Below are 19,740 nucleotides of genomic sequence, written 5' to 3'. Positions count from 1 at the left end.
CTGTCGACAGACACACAACTGAGACTGAAGGGAGGGTAAAGAGGGGGAGGGGCTACAGTGAAGGGGGTGGGTGGGGTGGTGGGGTGGTGGGGAGTGATGACTCAGGAGAAGAGGAAGTGAATCAATATGGGGGAGTCAGGAAGAGTAATCCATTCATTCACTCACTCAGGTTATTGTTCAGCTGTCCGTTCACTAATCAGTTTCTTCTTTAAAATTCATCCCTCCATCTGTTGGTTCATTCTCTCACAGATCTGTTTGCTCTAATTTCATTTATATTGATATAATCCTATATTCACGTGCAGTGTCATTCACTCATTCACTCTTCTTCATGAACAGACTGAATCAGCGCAATTTATCATTTATTGAAATTTTCCGCTAAATAAACACAAGCGGGGGAGGGGCTGGGGTGGAGGGACGTCTCCATACCAACACGTCAAACACACATCATCGTCATCATCATCATCAACAATGTCAATACCATCGCCATGGTTACTGATGCTAAATGGAATATCATCACTCAGGAAGTTACATCATAAAGGCAGAGTCACAACAAAGAAAAGAAGAAGAAATTAGGAAGAGGAGGTAAGAAAAAGGAGAAGAAGAGTGGGAATGAAAATAGACAGATGGCCAGAACTGATAGAAGTGTGGACAGGTAACACACACATACACGCACACCAGAACAGGAAGTAGAATCACATTAATCATCAGTTACTGTACAACACAAGCAGGAAACACGTGACCATGCAGAGGAAGGTACTGACGCTAAGAGCAGCTTCAGTTTCAGAAAAACAACCAAAGAGAAAGAAGCATCAAGTCCACAAAATCAACTCAGGGCTTCTGCTGATTGGCTGAAAGGGGTGGAGTCTGTCTGTCTGAAGTATCCCGTTTGTTAGCTGCCTGTAGCCTAATGTGCTAACAGCAGCGATGCTAAAAGGGCTATTTATGGGATGATTGACAGGAGTTTCAGTTATTGTTGTCTGTGTGAAACAAAAGTTAATAATAATATAATAAACTGAGACAGATTGAGGCGAATGATTAATGTCATTAATCCTGAATTCCCCCTGGTGGGGAGGATAATGTTGTTTCAGACTGACTTTGGCTCCGCCCCCCCCCGTTGGAGTCCAGACTGAGTTTACTGCATCTTCACAATGACATCACTTCCTGTGTTGATATCTATAGATCAGAGGTGTCCAAATCTGGTCCTGGAGGAACACTGTCCTGCATGTTTCAGATGTTTCCTGCTCCAACACCTGATTCAAATAATCAGCTCGTCATCAAGCTCTGCTGAAGTCTGATCAGGAGTCAGTCATTTGAATCAGGTGTGTTGGAGCAGGAAACATCTAAAACATGCAGGACAGTGTTCCTCCAGGACTGGAGTTGGACACCTTTGCTATAGGTTGTGAGATGAACGGTAAGCAGCTGGGAGGTGACGTTCCAGTTTGGTCTGATGGGAGGGAACCCAGTCTGAAGAGCTCCGTGATTGGCTGATGTGTGTCTGGTCTGTTGATGCTGGGGGTGAGGCAAAAGGGGAGGGGCTGGGCAGTGATCCTGAATTCTACAAGAAACATGAAGAGACAGTCTCTACAATATGTCTGTGATAATTGTACAACACAAACACACATACTCTCACAGAGTAACACAAATGGATCAACACTGTTCAGGACTGTCAGCCATGTTGGTTGTTATTAATGTGGTATTTTGTTCGGGTTGGACATTTGTTAGTTATAAGACTCTTTTTAATCATTTACACAGCAATTCATTATAGTGAACATCTAACCCCCACCCCCCCTTCCCACAGGAGTGTTGCATTGGGTTGGTTCCAGGTGACCCACTCTGGGTACACTCCAGCACTTCCTGTAAAGAACAAACAGAAACATGATGGACAGTTCGGTTTATACAGAAGAATGACAAACTTGGGCCTTTAATGTAAAACTTGTGATGACCTTGTGATGACCTTGTCAGGACCTGTCTTGAGATGGACTCACCTGCTTCCTGTCAGTTCACATCTGATTGGTGAAGGAGGTGGGCGCCCCCTGGTGGCTGTATCCCTGTCCATACTCTGCATCCTGGAGGACACACAAACAACAAAAGATCAGTTGAGCCCAGTCCAGTTTTTCATCTTGAATCAAACTAATGGTGTGAACCCAGACCAGGGGATGGCTTTCATCTATCTATCCTTCAACTATCTTTGTATTGAGAATCCCCCCACACAACATCCAGGGCATCCCTGTGTAAGGAAATAAAATAAATAAAGATATCATTCACCTGGTATGAAATTTTTAACAAACACAAGGAGAACGTGGAGGTAGCTAATTTGAAAGTAAAGCTTGAGAATAAATGAGGATCTAATAATGACGATTTCATTGTTCATAAAAGACAGTACTGCTATTTTATTTAAATATATTTTATTCTTTTCAGCGTAATAGTTATGATTCTAGAGATTTAGGTGATCTTGCGACACTGAAAAAAAGTTTTTAAAATAATTTGTTGATCAAAATATGCGTTATCACCTGGTTGTATCCTTGCTGACTGTAATCGGGCTGGTACCCCCCCTGGTTGCTGGCATATGGGTCTTGTTCGTATGAGCCCTGCTGGCCGTAGGCGTCCAGGCCAGCAGGTTTGCCCTCTGGAGGTGGAGCCTGCATGAAGGGAGCGATGATGCCCGTCTCCTTGAAGACGAACCACAGATTTCCCGTCCACAGGACCAGGTTAATGAAACCAAACGCCTAGAGGAGAGAGGGCAGGCGTGAGTCTGATTTCAGAGCCCTGATCTGGTGTCAGCATCAATTGTGTCTCCGAGGCTGCAGCGCTGCAGAGGTCTTACCACAGAGGTGTTGAGTCCAGACATGACTGGGTCGTGGACTTCGCGGCAGTGATTCTCTTCAGCCTCACAGGCATTAATCAGAGTGATCACCTGGTCCGGGTCCGTCGCACTTTTCACATCTGACAGACCTTTGGCCCACGCCGCTGAGCTCACCAGCCACATGAAAGCGAACACACCAGTGACCCCCAAGTCCTGGAACACAGAGAAGAGTTCACCTGGAACCTCTGGTCTCGGTCTCTGGTCTCTATTCTCAGTCTCTGATCTCTGATCTCTGGTCTCTGGTCCCCAGTCTCCGGTCTCAGTCTCTCTCTGGTTTCTGGTCTCTGGTCTCTATTCTCAGTCTCTGATCTCTGATCTCTGGTCTCTGGTCCCCAGTCTCCGGTCTCAGTCTCTGGTTTCTGGTCTCTGGTCTCTATTCTCAGTCTCTGATCTCCGGTCTCGGTCCCTGCTCTCTGCTCTCTGGTTTCTGGTCTCGGTCTCCGGTCTCTGGGAGGTGGACTTACGACCAGCGGGCCCTTGTTGTTCTCCTTGTACTTGTTGAAGAAGAAGATGTAGATGCTGAGGGCAGCGGTGGAATAGAGGAAGGCGAAGACACCGATGGTGACGAAGAACTCGGCAGAGGACGAGTAGTCCCCAATCAGGAAGACACGCTCAGTATTCCTGCCCTTACATGTAGGGGCGTCGAAATACACCTGGTGGAGCCTGAAACAGGAAAAGTCACTGCTGATGACATCACACTAGGACTGACTTACTGCCCCCTGCTGGGGTAACAGAGTATCAACTCTGAGGACAGCTTCAATTCTACAGAGGTCCACAATGAAGATGATGAAGTTGATGATGGAGGTGATGACGAAGAAGACGATGATGATGATGATGAAGATGAAGAAGAGGATGATGGTGATGAAGATGATGAAGATGAGATGGTGATGAAGAAGATGATGATGATGATGAAGATGAAGATCATCTGCTTTCACCTGAATGGATATTCAAACTCCACACTGATGCTCAGGTCACTGTCCGTCTGGTTCTTACACTCCACTGACATCCGGAACATTCCAGAGTAACTTCCGCAGGTGGAGAATGCCAAGATGGAGAAAAACTGGAGGGTCATAGGAAAAATGGGAGGAGCTAGAGATGCTTGGGGACACAGACCTGATCCAGGTCCAGACCGTGATCTGATCATGGTTGTCATGGTTACAGCAATAAGAAGGCCACAGAGTCTGAACTGGAGAACTCACCCATTGAAGGACCTTGATGAAGCCCAGAGGAACCTTCAGGACCCTGAACTGACCCTGAGCCACCAGCTGCAGACAGACACACAAAATGATCAGAGTATCACAATAAATGATGAACCAATCAGAGGGCTGTCCGAGGCTCAGTGGGGGGCGGAGCCTGACTGTAACATAGAGGACCCCGCTGCCATTTTACAACAATTACTGAATATTGTATGATCACAATACACACATACATTGATCCTTCTGGTCCTCCCCCATACCCCTCCGTGTGTCCTCCGCCCCCCCCCCCCCCCGTCCTCCTCCGCCGCGGCCCGCCCGCCTCTCCGGAACAGAAACGCGGATCTCGGCACCGACACAAACACACCCCGAGCCGTGGACACATTTCAGGACGACAGAAGAAGAAGATGGAGCCACGGAGGAGGAGAGCTCCGGCTGTACCTGATTAACGACGTCCATCCTGCAGCCAGCAGAGGAGAGATGGAGAAGGAGGGGGAGGACAGGGGGAGGGGCCTGCCCCCCCTGCGGTTTTCATTTATTTCATGTTAATGAGAAGAGGCAGAGGAAGAGGAAGAGGAAGAGGAAGCTGTGATGAGGGGCTGAAGGGGTTAATGATCCCTCCTCAGCTAAAACATCTGGATATCAATCAAACACTTTAACACGCTGCAGCCATGACGTCATGACGTCACCGGGCCAGGATGACGATATGTGAATGAACCACGTGACAAGCTGATCGGCCTTATTAGGAGACATTTAAAATGTTCTGCTTCACACACAAAGTATAAAACATCGAAGAGTAACAGAGATGAAGGAGGAAGAGGAAGCTCATCCTCACACTGATCTGGTCCGTTGATATGAATGTGCCGTTCTCCCTGCAGCCTGGAGGTGGCGCTGTGCAGCTGCATTTCTTTCTGCTTATTATTCAGCGACATTTTGAAGCTTCATAAGAACTCATATTTGAACGAACTGTGACATCCCTATACTTTTGAATAATACTTAAACACGTCATGGTTCAACATGTTTATTCTTTCTGACAAACGTGTTAAATTAAGTTTTGATCCAGTCTGACCGTTCAGAAGGATGAAATAACATTGTTATAGATGGACCCACAAACAGAGAACAGGCACGAGGTCAGACAGCAGCTTGTAGCTCATATTTATTTTCTTTATTTTGAGGTAAATGTGGGTTCAGATGGAGCTCCATCTCATCTGATCACAGCAGGTCTAAGGAGGAAGGTTCATGTGAAAAGCCCTTAACTGCCGGGAAAAAGTCCAAACTCGCAGATATAAAAACTAAATTCTGACAAAAACAAAGAAACAACAGCAGCACATTTTGGCCGCTGAGTTCAACATGTAGAAAAGACGCTTCACAAACACAATCAGATTCTCACAGGAAACAGAAAGCAAAGAGTCAAGAAAGGCTTTCGTTCCATCGTCCAATCATCTACAGGTACGAAGGGAACAAATTCCTCAACAGGAAATCACAGTCCACAGTTCGTTCATTTGTGACCCATAGAAACACAAGTTTGTATCAGGAAGAAGCTGCTGCTACACAAACAGGAGTGTGTGTGTGTGTGTGTGTTTGTTTGTGTTATCGTGTTTTTGACTGACTGACTTTCTATGACTTTCTGTTCTTCTGACATCTGTCTTTTGAGTCCCTTTTCCTTACCTCGATCTAACTTCCTCTTCCTTCCTGTTTGACTACACTTTTTCTGTCCTTCATCTTCTTCTTGTCTTCCATCACTGTCCAGCCTCTTTCTTACCTTCCTCTGTCTCGTCCAATCAAACTAAGCCCACTCTGTTTTGTTTCCTGATTGGTCTAGAGTGTCAAAATGATGTCACACAGGTCATCTCGTCGGCCAGCTCGTCTTCATCACAGCCTGTCCTGATTGGCTCCTCATCACTGTAGAGTGCAGTGGAGTCAGTGGCAGCGTTGCCGAGGAAACCATGGTTCCCTGAGCCCAGCAGGTCACTGGCGGCGGATTCCATCTCGTCCACTGTCATGTGGCAGGCATCTGCAATCTCTCGCTTCGCAAATGCTACAAACTTCGGATCTCGTGCATAAAGACCGAGACCTTCTGAGATCAGGACCTGCAAAGGAGAAGGTTCAGTGACCATGGCAACACACCCTCAATATCAGCCAGCCATCAATTCATCCTCACCGCCTCTACCAGACTGTCGGCCGACCCTCGTTTCTCCGTGAACTGAGCGCCAAGCTGGGGGGGGACTCTGAGGGTGGTGTACGCTCTGTAGGGGGGCGGAGCTTCGAGGAGAAAGACCAATTTTTACACAACCCTTCATAAAAACACATCAAGGTTTTTAGTATTTGTTTGTCCTACCTGAGGTCTCCGCAGGGCCACCATACCAGGCTGGTCTGGGCACCGCCCCTGTCACACTGACACCTGGTGGATCAGAGACACACCTGTTTCAGTTCCTGTCACGGCGTCACATCATCGATGACCATATGAGCAGCAGAGGTGACAAGTGACCAAGTACAAATACTTCGTTACTGTACTTAAGTAGATTTTTCAGGTATTTGTTTCTGGAGACTTACTTTTACTCCCTACATTTATACACAAAAATATGTACTTTCTCCTCCTTACATTGTAAAAACAGGCTTGTTACTATTTTTTTTTAACCTCCACAGATGACGACATGACGTAAAAGCATTAAAAAAAAGACGTGACGAACTAGAGAGGGAAGGGGTAACCTCGGGAAGAAGTGGAGTGAGTAAGAGAACCGAGAACTTGTACTGTAGCAGAAATGATCAAGGGATGTATTCGTTAACGGAAAAATTTCATTTTTACTTTTTACAGGCTTTTCTTTCTTTTACTTGACTAAAGGAGTTGAATCAGTACTTCTACTTTTACCAGAGCATTTTTTTACACATGTATCTGTACTAACCCTAACCCTACTTAAGTACAGAACAGGAGTACTTTTGCCACCTCTGGTGACCAGAGTCCACTGGCTGCATAGCTGGATGCTCCTGTCTGACGGTGAATGCAGCACAACAACTCACCTTTTCCTGCTCCTCCCTTCTTCACCTCTGCCCCAGTTCCTCCTACCCCCCAGGAGGGGCTGCCTTCCTCTTCCACCAGGATGAGAGGAGCATAGAGGAGGCGTCCACGGCGAGGACATGGATTTGCCCAGGACGCAGAGGATGCTGCCGAGGACTGACCAGAGAGGCGGGACTCATAACTGCTGAAGGTCTAAAAGGGGGGGGGGGGCATTTATTTTACCAAGGACACACGTATCTGTGTGAGTGTGTGTCTGTGTGAGTGTGTGTGTGTTACCTGTGTGCGGGCATGCCGTGGGGGAGACGTGGGATGGTACGTTCCGGGGATTGGCAGGTCATCGCTGCTCCCTTGTCTCCTCAGACACTGGATGTTAAATGATGGTTTCCGTCCTGACATCAACAAAACAACCACACCCACTCACCTGACATTGATGTCACAATGTACAGGTAACTGTGGAATTCTGGGATAGCCTCTCACCCGTGGGCGTGGCAGGAAGTAGGCGTCTCCGAGTTGTCCTCCTGCTGTCGGTGTAGCCATTACCATAGCTACTGTTGGTGTAGGGGGCGGAGCCATCGTAGTAGTGGTCTCTGTACAGAGGAGGCTCATCGGGGTAAGATCTGAAAACACAACCAGGTTTTATCACACACAGATACACATACAGACGCACACAGACACAATCACCCTACCTGTCTCTGGATGTGATGCTTTCGTCGTCATAGTAACCTGATTCTCCGTACATCTCCATGTCCCCATTTCTCCAATATCTGTCCCCGGAGTCTCTCCTGCAGAAAAGAGTGTGATTGGCTGAGATGCCTGTCAATCAAGGCAAATTGGAAGAGGGCACCATGTTTGTAGTACGTCTGACCTTCCTTGTTTGTAATGCGACGGTCTCTTGTGGGGGTGGTCTAGAAGCCCATTCTTCACTGATGGGCGGTGGTGATGATGATTGACAGATAACCTCATATTGTCTCCACAGTAAAGATGGTCGTCATTTTCGCTGCCATTTGCCATCTTAGAGAGAGAACAGACTCGGTGAATCGGCCCCCCGTTAGACACGCCCCCCTCGCCAGCAGGACCTACGGACAGACAGTGGAATGAGGGGGGACACTTTGACATGACAATCACATGATGTCATGTTGTTATTGTTTTTTGTTGTTTACCAATGGGTGTGGTTAGGATGGAAGGTTGTCCGTCCATCTCTGGTCCAAAACCATTTTCCGCCTGCAGAGAAGCATTCAGATGTGACCTGTGACCTGTGACATCACTGAGAGCGGCCTGTGTGTCCAATGTGTTTACAGACCTTCTCCCCCAGCTCTGCGTCCTCCATCATGGCCTCCTCCTCTTCCTCCAGGTCTTCGGTCAGAGCCAGACGCATCTCTGGACCCAGATCCTGCAGAGTCTTCAGACCAGCTTTACACAACTACAGACACACACAGGTAGACACACTTAGACAGAGACAGACAGACAGAGAGGGAGACACTGACGGAGAGACAGACAGAGACAGACCTGGACAGCAGACGGGTTGGTGGTGTCGGACTCTCCAGGCAGCGTTCCCTTCTCCTTCCTCTTCCTGAACTTCCTGAAATAATCCTGGATCAGGAACGTTGCATAAAACTTCCCAACTGTCACTTCCTCCTCTGCAGAAAACAGGAAACGTGTGTTTTAGTTACAGCAGCATCAGTACTACAGAATCAAGTGTTCAATGTGTCCTGCGGTCCTGGTCTTACCTTCATGTGGTGGTATCACTTCATCCAGTAGTGCTGGTTTCATCCTCTTCCAGATCTTCTTGATGATCACCCTCAGCTCCTCGTTCTCCTGCTCAGGGTTACCTAGGAACAAGACACGGGGTTGGGGTCACACATGATGATGACATCAGAGGCAGTAAAAAAACAGGCTCCACCTTCATCATGAACTGATCTTAAAAGTCAACTTTGATGATGATGATGATGGATTGTTTGTTGATGGATGATGGATGGTGATTGTTTCCACCTGGACTCAGGTGTTCGTGAGGAGGAAGGGGTGGATCCAAGTCTTAAAGGGACAGACCTTCAGTCTTGATCTTCAGGGCGGTGCGAACCAGAGCAAAAAGTGTGGCGTTGAATGTCACCATCCCATCAGCATTCAGAGGCATGTTCATGGCCACAAGGCGCTGAGGAAGAGGAGGACGGAATTCAGACACCTTACTGGAGGGACAGGAGGTCCACCAGCAGTAGGTCTTACCTTACAGGCTACTCTGTGAGGACAGAGTTTCCCAAAGCCCAAAGGAGGTTGGATCCTCCGGAGCAGAGCGACCACGTCCAGGTGTTTGATCCGACCCCTGAGGCACAACAACAGGACCTGAGACACCAGGACCCTGATCCGTGTGTGTGTGTGTGTGTGTATGTATGTGTGTCATACTTGGCCTCTGGGTCATACTCAGACCAGATCCTCTTAAACTCATCCAGATGATGCGGCCCAAGAATCGACCAATCACGTGTGAGATAGTCAAAATTGTCCATGATGACGGCAACAAACAGGTTGATGATCTGAAGGAAACACACGGAGTGTGTTAACGTGTGTGTGTGTGTGTGTGTGTGTGTCTGTGTCTGTCTGTATGTCCTGACCAGGAAAGCACACAGCATGAAGAAGCTGATGAAATAAACAATGGCGAAGTTGCTGCCGCAGCTGAACTCCTCCCCTGGCTCGTAGTCGGACTCTGGGTCGCAGCGTTTCCCAGGCAGGCTGGCTAACATGATTTCCTGCCATGCCTCACCTGTGGCACACCTACGCACACACACACACACACATTAAACCTCATCCTGCTTGTGTGATTTCACCAGCACCAGGTGAGGAGGAGGTGGGGCTTACCTGAAGAGGAGGAGCACCGCCTGAGGAAACGTCTGGAAGTTGTTGTTCCTGTTGATCTGAGTGTGATCCTGCATTGCGACCTTACCGAACGTCTGAAGGAGAGAGAGAGAGTGAGAGAGAGAGAGGGAGACAGTTGAGTAAGGCACTCTAATTTCCTGGTGCGTTGTGGGTAATCCTACGTCAGTCTGACCTCACCTGCATGCCGATGACGGCGTAGATGAAGAAGATCATTGCGATGAGCAAAGCGACATATGGGAGAGCCTGAATGTCAGGGAGAAGAGGAAGTCAGATTCTCCACAGTCATCCCTGTTAGCCCCACCCTTCCACTTTTAGCCCCACCCCCTGACCTGCAGAGATTTAATGAAGGTCCACAACAGTGTACGAATCCCCTCCCCTTTGCTCAGCAGCTTGACCAATCGCATGACTCGAAACAGACGGAAGAAAGTGATGGACACCCGAGAACTGTCTTCTCCACTCTGAGAGCACCAAGGAGGAAACGTAATCATCATCATCATTACCATCATCACCACCATCATCATTGACTCCTCCCCTAACAGCAGGGGGCGCCATCACTGACTGAAAAGTTCAGGTTTTGTACCAACAGTAAATAGTTTAGATTGAAGATTTATCATTTGTAAAGTCACACCCCTTCTCTACCCATCATGCCCTGTCGGTGCTGGCTGTAGTATCCTTTCATGTTCACAGTGTGTCGTGTGATGTGTTCTCAATGCCACTCACGCTGAACTCGGTGACCACGATGTCGACCACGCTGCCGACCACGATCAGAGCGTCGAATGAGTTCCAGGCATCCATGAAGTAATGCTGCAAGGCAGAGAGCCCGTCCCTGATTGGTCAGTCTTGTGGCATTGTCATATCGACACTCGACATCACACATGACATCATCTAACATGAGTTAGTTTTCCTCACCCTGAGTCTGAGAGCAAGCAGCTTCAGCAGCATCTCCACTGTGAAGAGTCCAGTGAAGACCATGTTCAGGATGTCCATGATATAGCTGAAGGTCTTAGACTGTTCATAGTGCTGCAGACACACAGTCAGAGCTGAGTGTGTGTGTGTGTGTGTGCGTGTGTGTGTGTATGTGTGTGTGTGTTTGTATGTGTCACTGACCTGAACAGCCAGAGTGACAGTGTTGAGCAGGATCAGGACAAACATCACATATTCAAACCCCGTGGAGTTGATGATGGACCAGAACTTGTACTGGACTGGATTCTTTGGGATGTAGAGTTTCAGAGGCTGAGCCTTCAGAGCGTACTCCACACACTGACGCTGCAACACACACACACACAGGGTTAATGTGGACTCACCTGTCTGGACCAGGGTGTCAGGTGACGTGGTGGTGGGGGGTACCTGGTTTTTGTCCAGCTCACAGTTCTTGTACTCCTGCTCTCCCTGCTCTCTGAAGGTAATGATGACGAAGCCGACGAAGATGTTCATCATGAAGAAGGCAATAATGATGATGTAGACGATGAAGAAGATGGAGATCTCCACTCTGTAATTGTAGATCGGACCAGAGTTCTCCCTGTTGGCGTCAATGGCTTTGTAGAGCAGCCTGGGGGTGTGAAGTGGCGGTGTTAGTTTTGAAATTGTTATGGTGACAGAGTGAATGAAGGTGTGTCAGATGACTCACGCTGGCCAGCCCTCGAATGTGGACACGGTGAAGAGCGCCATCATCCCCATCAACACATTATCAAAGTTAAAGTCACTGTTCTGCCACAGACGCTCTCTGACCATCGGGTGACTCACATCGCCATCTTTGTAAACCACGAAGGTCCCTCTATACACACACACACACACACACACACACACACACACACAGTGAGGATGATGATGAAGATGATGTCTCTTCTGAAGGATCACAAACTCACTTGCACTGTTCAGGAGTGTGTTTGGCTTCATCTGTGCAGCGATAGAATTTACCCTGAAACACAAAACACACGAGTGAACTTTGACCCACCTCACTCAACTTTGACCCCTCCCAAACCTTGCCCTCACCTTAAACAGCTGGACTCCGATGCAGGCGAACATGAACTGCAGCAGAGTTGTGACGATCATGATGTTCCCGATCGTCCTGATGGCAACAAACACACACTGGACCACATGCTGCAACACACACATTCAGATTGTGAATCATCTGAAACCTGGACGTCTGGTTCACTTCAGTTCAGGCTTGAGTGGTCAGGGTCCACTGACTCTGTTTCTGATCCTAACTGAGTCCTTCAACCAATTCACCAGCGATCAAATCAGTCCTGATGGGTTGACAGTTCAGGCTCCGCCCCCAATAGTTCAACATAACTGACATCACACGAAAGCATCATCAACCCACGGAGCAACCAGGCCTGATCAGGATCCACATCCCTGCTGAGCTCACAGGATGAAGGGGTCTGAGGGTCTGAAGGTCCTAAGGTCTGGTGGTCTGGGGGTCTGGGGGTTCTCACCTTGAGTCCTTTGGCTCTGTTGATGGCTCTCAGAGGTCTGAGCACTCGTAGGACTCGGAGGATCTTCACCACTGAGATGGCGCTGGAGCTACAGATACAGAGACCAGGACTCAGTCAGCTGTTAAAGACCGGCTTGACTGACCTTTGACCTTCTCTGCTGTTGTGCCTCTGCTGGCCTCAACACCTTAATGACAGAACATTTTCTCTCAACACACATCCTCTTTGTTACTAGCATGACTACTAATGTAGGCAAGTTTCCTTCGGATTGGACAGTCGTTACCATGGCTGCCATTATTCTTTCTAATAACAGTGTCATAACATTCAATCACCAGAAGAACATGGATCAGGTGTTGGTACTAACTGCAGGAAGAAGGAGACCAGTGAGACGCTGACCACCAGAAGGTCCAACAGGTTGAACCAGTTCCTGCAGAAGGAGCCCTGGTGGAGAAAGGCCCCGTGGACCGTCATCTGAACACAAAGAGAGGACATCACTGGCAACCAAAGACCGGAGGACAAAACAGTGTGATGGACAAATTTTTTACCTTCAACAGGATCTCCACAGTGAAGATGGACGTGAAGGCGTAGTCTGCGTAACCCAGAATCTACAAAAAAACACACAGAGCACCGACCAAAGGTTCAGAGAGACCAAAGTCAGACATCAATGTGTCCAAAGTCAAGACAAACAAGTCCATAATCAAAAACTGTCTTTCCCAAGTCAAGGTCATCTAATTCCTAATCACACCAGCTAAGTCCAGAGCAGAACAAGTCCTGACTCAAGACCAAAAACTAATCAAGATCAGTCAGATGCTGTCAGGGCCAGTCAATTGTGGTGTCTGTTGTCGGGTTTTAGTCAGGATTTGTCCCTCCTTGTGTCTCTATCTTCTCTTCCTTTATGTCTTTAAGTCCTGCTCCCGGTTCCGTCTTATCCCTCGTCTTGTCCTTTCTGTCAGCATTCCAGATTTCCTTTATGGAACTTTGCTGAAGTCCTTGTTATCTTCAGCCGGAGTCCAACATCAAGTTCAACAAAAATCCAACCTGACCGACAACTATAACTACAGATGACTGGACAGTCAATTCAAACTAGAGGCAAGTTCAGATGAGTCAATCCAGTTCCGCAAGTCAAGTCCTGAAAGGTGAGTCTCATCTGAAGACCTTCAAGTCCACAAGATCAAAACAAGTCAACTGAATCCAGAAATGTCTTAATTGAAACAAATCAAGAGACATCCCAGATTTCAAGCCAGGAAAGGTTCAACACCAGACCAGACAAGAAACAATTTTAATTTAAAGATCAAAATCACTTCCAGCTCAGTTTTTAGGATCCTGGATAATAGTGTTACCATGTGTACCATGTGTGTATGTGTGCGTGTTCGTGTGTTGATTGCAGATTGTTCAAAATTGTTTCCCTCCTCAGCTGCTTCTAAAGAAAACAGCTGCTGCACTGAGACACACCAAGACACTGTTAATTTGTGTTATTGTGTGTGTGTCTGTGTTTCCTCTTTAACTGTATTATTCACTGACCCATTTTTACTGTGTAATCTGCTGAAGCTCCGCCCCAACATCAAACCAACCTGCCATGTTGATGACATCACCATCTGCTCTGATTGGCTCAGATTCTCCCAGAAACCCCAGGAAACCTCAGGTTGACTATCTTAGCATCAGTGCTAGTTGTTTTGATTGACAGACCACAGGTGTCAGCACTCTACTCACATTGTTCCTGAAGGAGTGGGCTCTGATTGGATCCTCTGCAGCCAATGAGCAGCTGCTGAGGATGATGAAGACCAGGATGAGGTTGGTGAAGATGTGGTGGTGGATCAGAGTGTGGCAGCCAACACGGATCCTGGAGAGAGAGATTCAAGGTCAGTCGATGCTCACTTTTACTGTGAAGGTCTTTGGGACTCGGAGGTTTAGCTGCAGTACCAGCAGTGATCACCAGGACAAAGTGGGAGGGGACTCACGGATTTGTTTTGCTGAGGCAGAAGAACGCACTGCCTTCTGGAATTGGTAGAATCTTCTCCTTAGGTGGAGCGAGGTCAGCCATCTTTAACTGAACGCCCACGTCTGACAGGGAGAGAAGAAGAGTGAACCAGTTAACGGCTTCATGGTCAGTGAGTGTAGCTGTAAGAGGGCAGGGCTAAGGAGTCACATGACAACTGACCATCATCTCCTTCACGAAGCTCCTCCTCCTCCTCCTCTTCGTACTCTGTGTCTGCATCAATGTCCACCTGAGACAGGAAGTCCTGCTGGTCGTTACTCAGACAAACTTTGACCAAGCTGCCTCTAATGACACCATCGCAACACTTCACAGAGGCAGTTACTTCCTTTACTTCCTAAAAGCACTTCCTGTAGTGACCGTATCAGTGTATAGTTATAACTGAGATGTGTTGGAGTCAAAATGGAAATACTGAACTGAGGAAAAGTCACCTTCACTTCTCCGTCTTCAGCCTCCTCTTCCTCACCTCCCTCCTTCTTCTTCCTATAGAAACAAACAGGAAGTTAGCTCTCTTCCTTCTATCATGTCACTCTTTCTCCTTCCTTCTTTCATCACTCACTCATCTTTCTTGTCATCTCCGTCCCCTCCAGCCAGGTTGTCCACGGCAATGGCCAAGAAGACGTTCAGGAGGATGTCTGACATGTTAAGAAGAACACATAACACTCTGCAGCAAAATATCACACATTGGCTGATCAGTGTTTTTTCCTGCAGCGCCTGAAGGAGGCGAAGGATACAGTTACCGCAGATGAAGAGGATGACGAAGTAAACGCAAACGATCATCCCGGGAAATACAGGGCCTCCGTACGCCATGATGCCGTCATACATGACCACATTCCAGTCCTCACCTGTCAGGATCTGAACACACAGCATGTCATGAAGCGGCTGTGATGACAGGGGTGGGGTGGAGCCTGGAGGCGGCTGTTACCTGGAAACAGGTGAGCAGCGCCTGGGGGAAGGCGTCAAAGGTGCTGCGTTTGGTCTGTGTCTCGTCAAAGTTGAACTTTCCTCCAAACAGCTGCATGCCGAGCAGAGCAAAGATGATGAGGAAGAGGAAGAGGAGCAGCAGCAGGGAAGCGATGGACTTCATGGAGTTCAGCAGGGACGCAACCAGGTTAGACAGAGCCGTCCAATGGCTGAGCAGACACGGGGTGATTTCAGAGGACATGAGCGAGGACACGAGGATGTGGACTGCAAACTGGTGCTGATCTGTGTTCTCACCGTGTGACCTTGAAAATGCGTAGCAGGCGGACGCAACGCAGCACGGAGATGCCCAGCGGTGGCATGATGTCCATCTCCACCAGGATGGTCTCCATAATGCCGCCGCAGACCACGAAGCAGTCGAAGCGGTTGAAGAACGCCACGAAGTAATGAGCCAGACCCAAACTGTACATCTTCAGCAGCATTTCCACCGTGAACAGGGACAGCAGCACCTTGTTGGCTATGTCTGCACACACACACTACACAATTACACACTGACCACACACACACTCCTATTACACTCAGAGGTCATTTTATTAGCAACAGCAGCTCAGACTGATGATATTAAAGGATGAATAATACCATGAATAGAAACCATAAATATTATTAGAGAAGACAAACCTTTAATGTGAAATAAAGACATTAAATATGAAACTTTGAAACATCTGAACCCTTAAAGGTCAAATACTGACTTTAAATATAAATATTCCTCTCTCTGTGTCTCTGTCTCTATGGTTACCCTGGACTTGTGTCAGCCACTCTGGTTGGTTATAGTGTTCCGAGGCACTGAGGGACGTGTTGAGGAATACAAGCAGCAGAACCAGCCAGTAAAACGTCACTGACTTCACGGCGGTTCGACAGTTTCTGCGACAGATGCGATTCCAGCGTCGCAGCGTCCGACTGACACAGAGAAAGAGTCTGTTACCAAGCGACTGCCAAACACACGATAAGATCTCCTGAGTCTGGGATGGTCCATGAACTCACCAGCAGCTGATCTTCATCATGCGAGAGCTGAAAGGAGACAGACTGAGGTCAGTTGACTGTCATACAGACATACACAGGTTCACGTGTGTGTGTGTGTGGTACCAGCAGGCCTGGCAGCAGTTGGTGTGTTCCTCATCGATGTTTTCAGTGTTTTCAGATGCTGTTTCACTGGCAGGAAGACTCGCTGAGAGAGAGAGAGAGAATGAACCTGAACAGAGTCTAAAACTGGATCAGAAACCGGGTCAGAATCAGACCCACATACTCACAGATACATAGCTGTGTGTGTGTGTCTGTGTCACCATGTGTCTCATTGGAGTGACTGAACCATCCAAACTTCCCCCTCTTCTTATCTGACAGGTCTCCCAAGGATGGTCCTAAGACAGAAACACATCAGACCAGGACAAGAAGTCGTCCCTGTCCCACAGCAGATCTACTTCCTGTCCACAGGTAACCCATCACTGCACTACCTTTACACTGTATGAAAGCTTTCCATCTTATTTCACTGATCTAACTGTCTTCAGTCTTACGTGGATTTCCATCTTCATCCAGCTCATCCATGTCCTCGGCCTGAGTGATCCAGTCCATGTATCCACAAAGATCCTCCTCCATCTGCTGCTTCTCCCTCAGCTTCTGAAAGTCTCCCCGAGCCTTCGCTTTCTCCCTCTCCTTACTGAACTCTCTGCAAAAATCGAAAAAAATCACGTTAACACAACTTTCACATCACCCTACTGAAGTGTCACTGGGAGACTACGAACCCGCTCAGGACTCCCAGCACCAGGTTCAGAACAAAGAAGGAGCCAAAAATGACCAGACTGACAAAGTAGACCCAGGGCAGCTCAAAGCCGATGGCGTCGTTCATCTGCAGGGACACAGTCGACCGTCATGCAGACACAGACAAAAGGTGCGCCAAGATGGAGAGATGTGGGTGTTCTCTTACCCAGTACAGGACGTCGGTCCAGCCTTCCATGGTGATGCACTGGAAGACGGTAAGCATGGCGAAGAAGAAGTTGTCGAAGTTGGTGATTCCTCCGTTGGGACCGTCCCACCTCCCCCGACACTCTGAGTTATTCACAATGCACTGACGGCCGTGACCAGCGAACGCACATGGCACTGGGTCGTCCTCCACATAGTTGTCTGACCAAGGGGGTGGACCATTATAATCTCTACATGAGTGTGTATGTGTGTGTCTGTGTTTGTGTACCTGTTCCTGTGTAGTAGCAGGTCTTGTGCATGCGTCCGATGAAGAGCTCCAGACCAATAATGGCATAGATGATGATGACAAACAGAACCAGCAGAGCGATGTGCAGCAGAGGAACCATCGCCTTCATGATGGAGTTCAACACAATCTGCAGACCTGACAAACACACAAAGTTTAGTGCTTCAGACAAATGCACACACAAACACAGTGTGTGTGGCGGACTCACTGGGAACTCCAGAGACCAGCCTGAGGGGCCTCAGGACTCTGAAGGCTCTCAGCGCTTTGACATCCAGACCTCCAGGTTTCCCTGGTACATGGTGCGTCGTCGCCAGCTCTCCAGATTTATGAGTCATCGTTTCCAGGACGACGCTGAACAACCTGCAAACACAACACAACAGAAAACAGCCTTAGAAAATAGACAAAACAGATAACAGAGCAGCGAAGCAGAGCAGAGTCGTCTGCAAAAAGACAAAGACAAACTATGAGTGTCCACCCATCATTTCCTAATGGTCCAAGGCCTCGTCATCAGTCACTGAAAACATTATGATGCCATGATGAACTGTGTCCTGTCAGGAAGGAAGTTTCTACCAGGAGATGATGGAGGAGGAGCCAATTCCTGTGGTGTCAGGAGTGTTCCACCTCCATAATGACCGTCAGGGGGTGACTTTATGGTCTCGGTCTGCTCTAGAGGCCACTCCCCCGGCAGTCATTGGCTGTGGTGTGTTGTATTTTGTGTTCTTGAAGAGAAACAATTTAGAACCTGATGTCATAATAATCTTCTCATCTTCCACAGACCAGATCGCCTGGTCGGCTGGACCTGGAGAGAGAATAACCTGCTGAGGTCACAGCGAGTCCTTCGTCCTCCATGCTGGTGTTCGTCTGCCCTATGTGACAGCGAGGTGACTAGATGTCTCCGGGCCAATGATGATGAAGTCTGTTGTCACGGTAACACTGCCTGAGGATGCTTTGGTCCACTTTACATTCAGAGATTGCTCAGCCTCAGGAGCAGGGGGCGGGGGGGCTTTAGGACATGGGGACGAGGGTCAGGGGCTGAGCGGTGATGTCATACATCACTGTTCTGATGCCTCCCAAACCAGTAAAGACCAGATTTAGAGGAGAAAGTGGCTCTGACCTGCACTGGACTCTACCCTGGTTGGTTGGTACAGTCTGTCAGTCACACTGTAACCCCTCCCCTTTCCCTATAAATGGAGCATCATTTAAAAAATTAACATCATGTTGTATTTCAGGCTGAGACCATAAACTCCTCAGGAAAACATTTACTGAGGAGGAGGGACATTTTCCCATAGACTTCAGTACAATCTGTGGAGTCGCCCTCTGATGGTCAGTAGACAGAATGAAGGTTTAAGGCTCTTCAGTCCAGGTCCAGGTTTAGAGGAAGACTCTGACCTCATAGAGTTTGTGGTTTAGTGAAGCTTTAATTGCCTCCATCGGATTCAGGACTACGGACCTGAACTGATCCCAATGCAGCAGGAGCCGAGGGATCCAGAGTGTGAGGTCACATTTCTAAAGTGAAGATGAAGCATCTTTGTGTGTGCGTGTGTGTAGGTGGGGGGTTGTCAAATAGACTCAGCACAAAAAAATACCAAAATGAGATCAAGTGTGGCGTCGCTGCAGGCTTTGTTCTTCCACCGGCCACAAGAGTTTACTGCAGTCAGTTCAGATTTACTGCTGCAACAGACACATACACACACAGATACACAGACGCAATGGAGCAGACAAAAGAGGGAGCTCTAAAAGCAACAATCAAGATCTATGGAGAAGAAACATTTACAGAGCAAACAGCACAACAAAGAACCGACATCTAAAGACAGAACCGATGTTAGTTTCTGTGATTCCTCACCCAACAATGACGATGACAAAGTCCAGGAGGTTCCAGCCGTTGCGGATGTAGGAGCTGGGGTGCATCACCAGACCGTAGGCCAAGATCTTCAGGAAGGTTTCCACGGTGAAGATGATGAGGAACACGTACTCCACTTGTTCCTGAGCCAGAGAACGTTCCACTCAAACACAGAATGTCAACTAATACTGAATACTGTGTTCATAATAGCACGTTAATAACTGAAAATACACAGTCATGTTTTTATTGTTGTGGAACTGGACCTTTAATCCATTATGGTAGTCTGTGTGTGCGTGTGTGTGATAATGTGGCTGTGGAGAATTTGAGAGCATTTTAGAGGATTAACAATCTGTCATCATC

The 19,740-nt window shown here is 48.0% G+C and overlaps 2 protein-coding genes across 2 annotated transcripts in view; both read right to left on the bottom strand.

Moving 5' to 3' along the window:
* Positions 1 to 1,258: 1,258 nt before the first annotated feature.
* Positions 1,259 to 4,557, bottom strand: LOC115046258 (synaptophysin-like). Its single transcript, XM_029506517.1, has 8 exons — positions 4,498 to 4,557; positions 4,063 to 4,128; positions 3,799 to 3,923; positions 3,328 to 3,526; positions 2,825 to 3,016; positions 2,511 to 2,726; positions 1,986 to 2,066; positions 1,259 to 1,854 (listed from the first exon to the last, which is right to left on the bottom strand). Exons 1-7 carry the CDS (start codon positions 4,513 to 4,515, stop codon positions 2,001 to 2,003), a joined length of 882 nt encoding a protein of 293 aa, XP_029362377.1. The 5' UTR covers positions 4,516 to 4,557; the 3' UTR covers positions 1,259 to 1,854; positions 1,986 to 2,000.
* Positions 4,558 to 5,882: 1,325 nt separating this feature from the next.
* Positions 5,883 to 19,740, bottom strand: part of cacna1fb (calcium channel, voltage-dependent, L type, alpha 1F subunit) — a 16,317-nt gene continuing 2,459 nt past the window's right edge. The window contains exons 5-51 of the mRNA XM_029507415.1: positions 19,384 to 19,523; positions 17,749 to 17,900; positions 17,526 to 17,678; positions 17,262 to 17,458; positions 17,080 to 17,183; positions 16,852 to 17,003; positions 16,624 to 16,698; positions 16,427 to 16,508; positions 16,325 to 16,351; positions 16,080 to 16,240; positions 15,581 to 15,806; positions 15,288 to 15,495; positions 15,097 to 15,217; positions 14,922 to 14,997; positions 14,800 to 14,845; positions 14,528 to 14,594; positions 14,328 to 14,430; positions 14,080 to 14,209; positions 12,915 to 12,974; positions 12,734 to 12,840; positions 12,373 to 12,460; positions 11,930 to 12,037; positions 11,803 to 11,855; positions 11,565 to 11,711; positions 11,285 to 11,486; positions 11,045 to 11,203; positions 10,847 to 10,957; positions 10,658 to 10,741; positions 10,267 to 10,395; positions 10,115 to 10,180; positions 9,920 to 10,011; positions 9,676 to 9,835; positions 9,470 to 9,597; positions 9,293 to 9,389; positions 9,119 to 9,221; positions 8,800 to 8,901; positions 8,579 to 8,709; positions 8,373 to 8,492; positions 8,233 to 8,293; positions 7,938 to 8,148; positions 7,759 to 7,854; positions 7,550 to 7,689; positions 7,349 to 7,461; positions 7,075 to 7,264; positions 6,395 to 6,457; positions 6,218 to 6,318; positions 5,883 to 6,146 (exon numbers count right to left, since the gene is read on the bottom strand). Coding sequence (XP_029363275.1) covers positions 5,883 to 6,146; positions 6,218 to 6,318; positions 6,395 to 6,457; positions 7,075 to 7,264; positions 7,349 to 7,461; positions 7,550 to 7,689; positions 7,759 to 7,854; positions 7,938 to 8,148; positions 8,233 to 8,293; positions 8,373 to 8,492; positions 8,579 to 8,709; positions 8,800 to 8,901; positions 9,119 to 9,221; positions 9,293 to 9,389; positions 9,470 to 9,597; positions 9,676 to 9,835; positions 9,920 to 10,011; positions 10,115 to 10,180; positions 10,267 to 10,395; positions 10,658 to 10,741; positions 10,847 to 10,957; positions 11,045 to 11,203; positions 11,285 to 11,486; positions 11,565 to 11,711; positions 11,803 to 11,855; positions 11,930 to 12,037; positions 12,373 to 12,460; positions 12,734 to 12,840; positions 12,915 to 12,974; positions 14,080 to 14,209; positions 14,328 to 14,430; positions 14,528 to 14,594; positions 14,800 to 14,845; positions 14,922 to 14,997; positions 15,097 to 15,217; positions 15,288 to 15,495; positions 15,581 to 15,806; positions 16,080 to 16,240; positions 16,325 to 16,351; positions 16,427 to 16,508; positions 16,624 to 16,698; positions 16,852 to 17,003; positions 17,080 to 17,183; positions 17,262 to 17,458; positions 17,526 to 17,678; positions 17,749 to 17,900; positions 19,384 to 19,523 — 5,706 coding nt within the window. The remainder of the gene's footprint in view (positions 6,147 to 6,217; positions 6,319 to 6,394; positions 6,458 to 7,074; positions 7,265 to 7,348; positions 7,462 to 7,549; positions 7,690 to 7,758; positions 7,855 to 7,937; positions 8,149 to 8,232; positions 8,294 to 8,372; positions 8,493 to 8,578; positions 8,710 to 8,799; positions 8,902 to 9,118; positions 9,222 to 9,292; positions 9,390 to 9,469; positions 9,598 to 9,675; positions 9,836 to 9,919; positions 10,012 to 10,114; positions 10,181 to 10,266; positions 10,396 to 10,657; positions 10,742 to 10,846; positions 10,958 to 11,044; positions 11,204 to 11,284; positions 11,487 to 11,564; positions 11,712 to 11,802; positions 11,856 to 11,929; positions 12,038 to 12,372; positions 12,461 to 12,733; positions 12,841 to 12,914; positions 12,975 to 14,079; positions 14,210 to 14,327; positions 14,431 to 14,527; positions 14,595 to 14,799; positions 14,846 to 14,921; positions 14,998 to 15,096; positions 15,218 to 15,287; positions 15,496 to 15,580; positions 15,807 to 16,079; positions 16,241 to 16,324; positions 16,352 to 16,426; positions 16,509 to 16,623; positions 16,699 to 16,851; positions 17,004 to 17,079; positions 17,184 to 17,261; positions 17,459 to 17,525; positions 17,679 to 17,748; positions 17,901 to 19,383; positions 19,524 to 19,740) is intronic.

The sequence above is a fragment of the Echeneis naucrates genome, chromosome 7 (genome assembly GCF_900963305.1).
Source record: "Echeneis naucrates chromosome 7, fEcheNa1.1, whole genome shotgun sequence".
Lineage (NCBI taxonomy): Eukaryota > Metazoa > Chordata > Actinopteri > Carangiformes > Echeneidae > Echeneis > Echeneis naucrates.
This window is presented reverse-complemented; position numbering and strand designations above follow the sequence as displayed.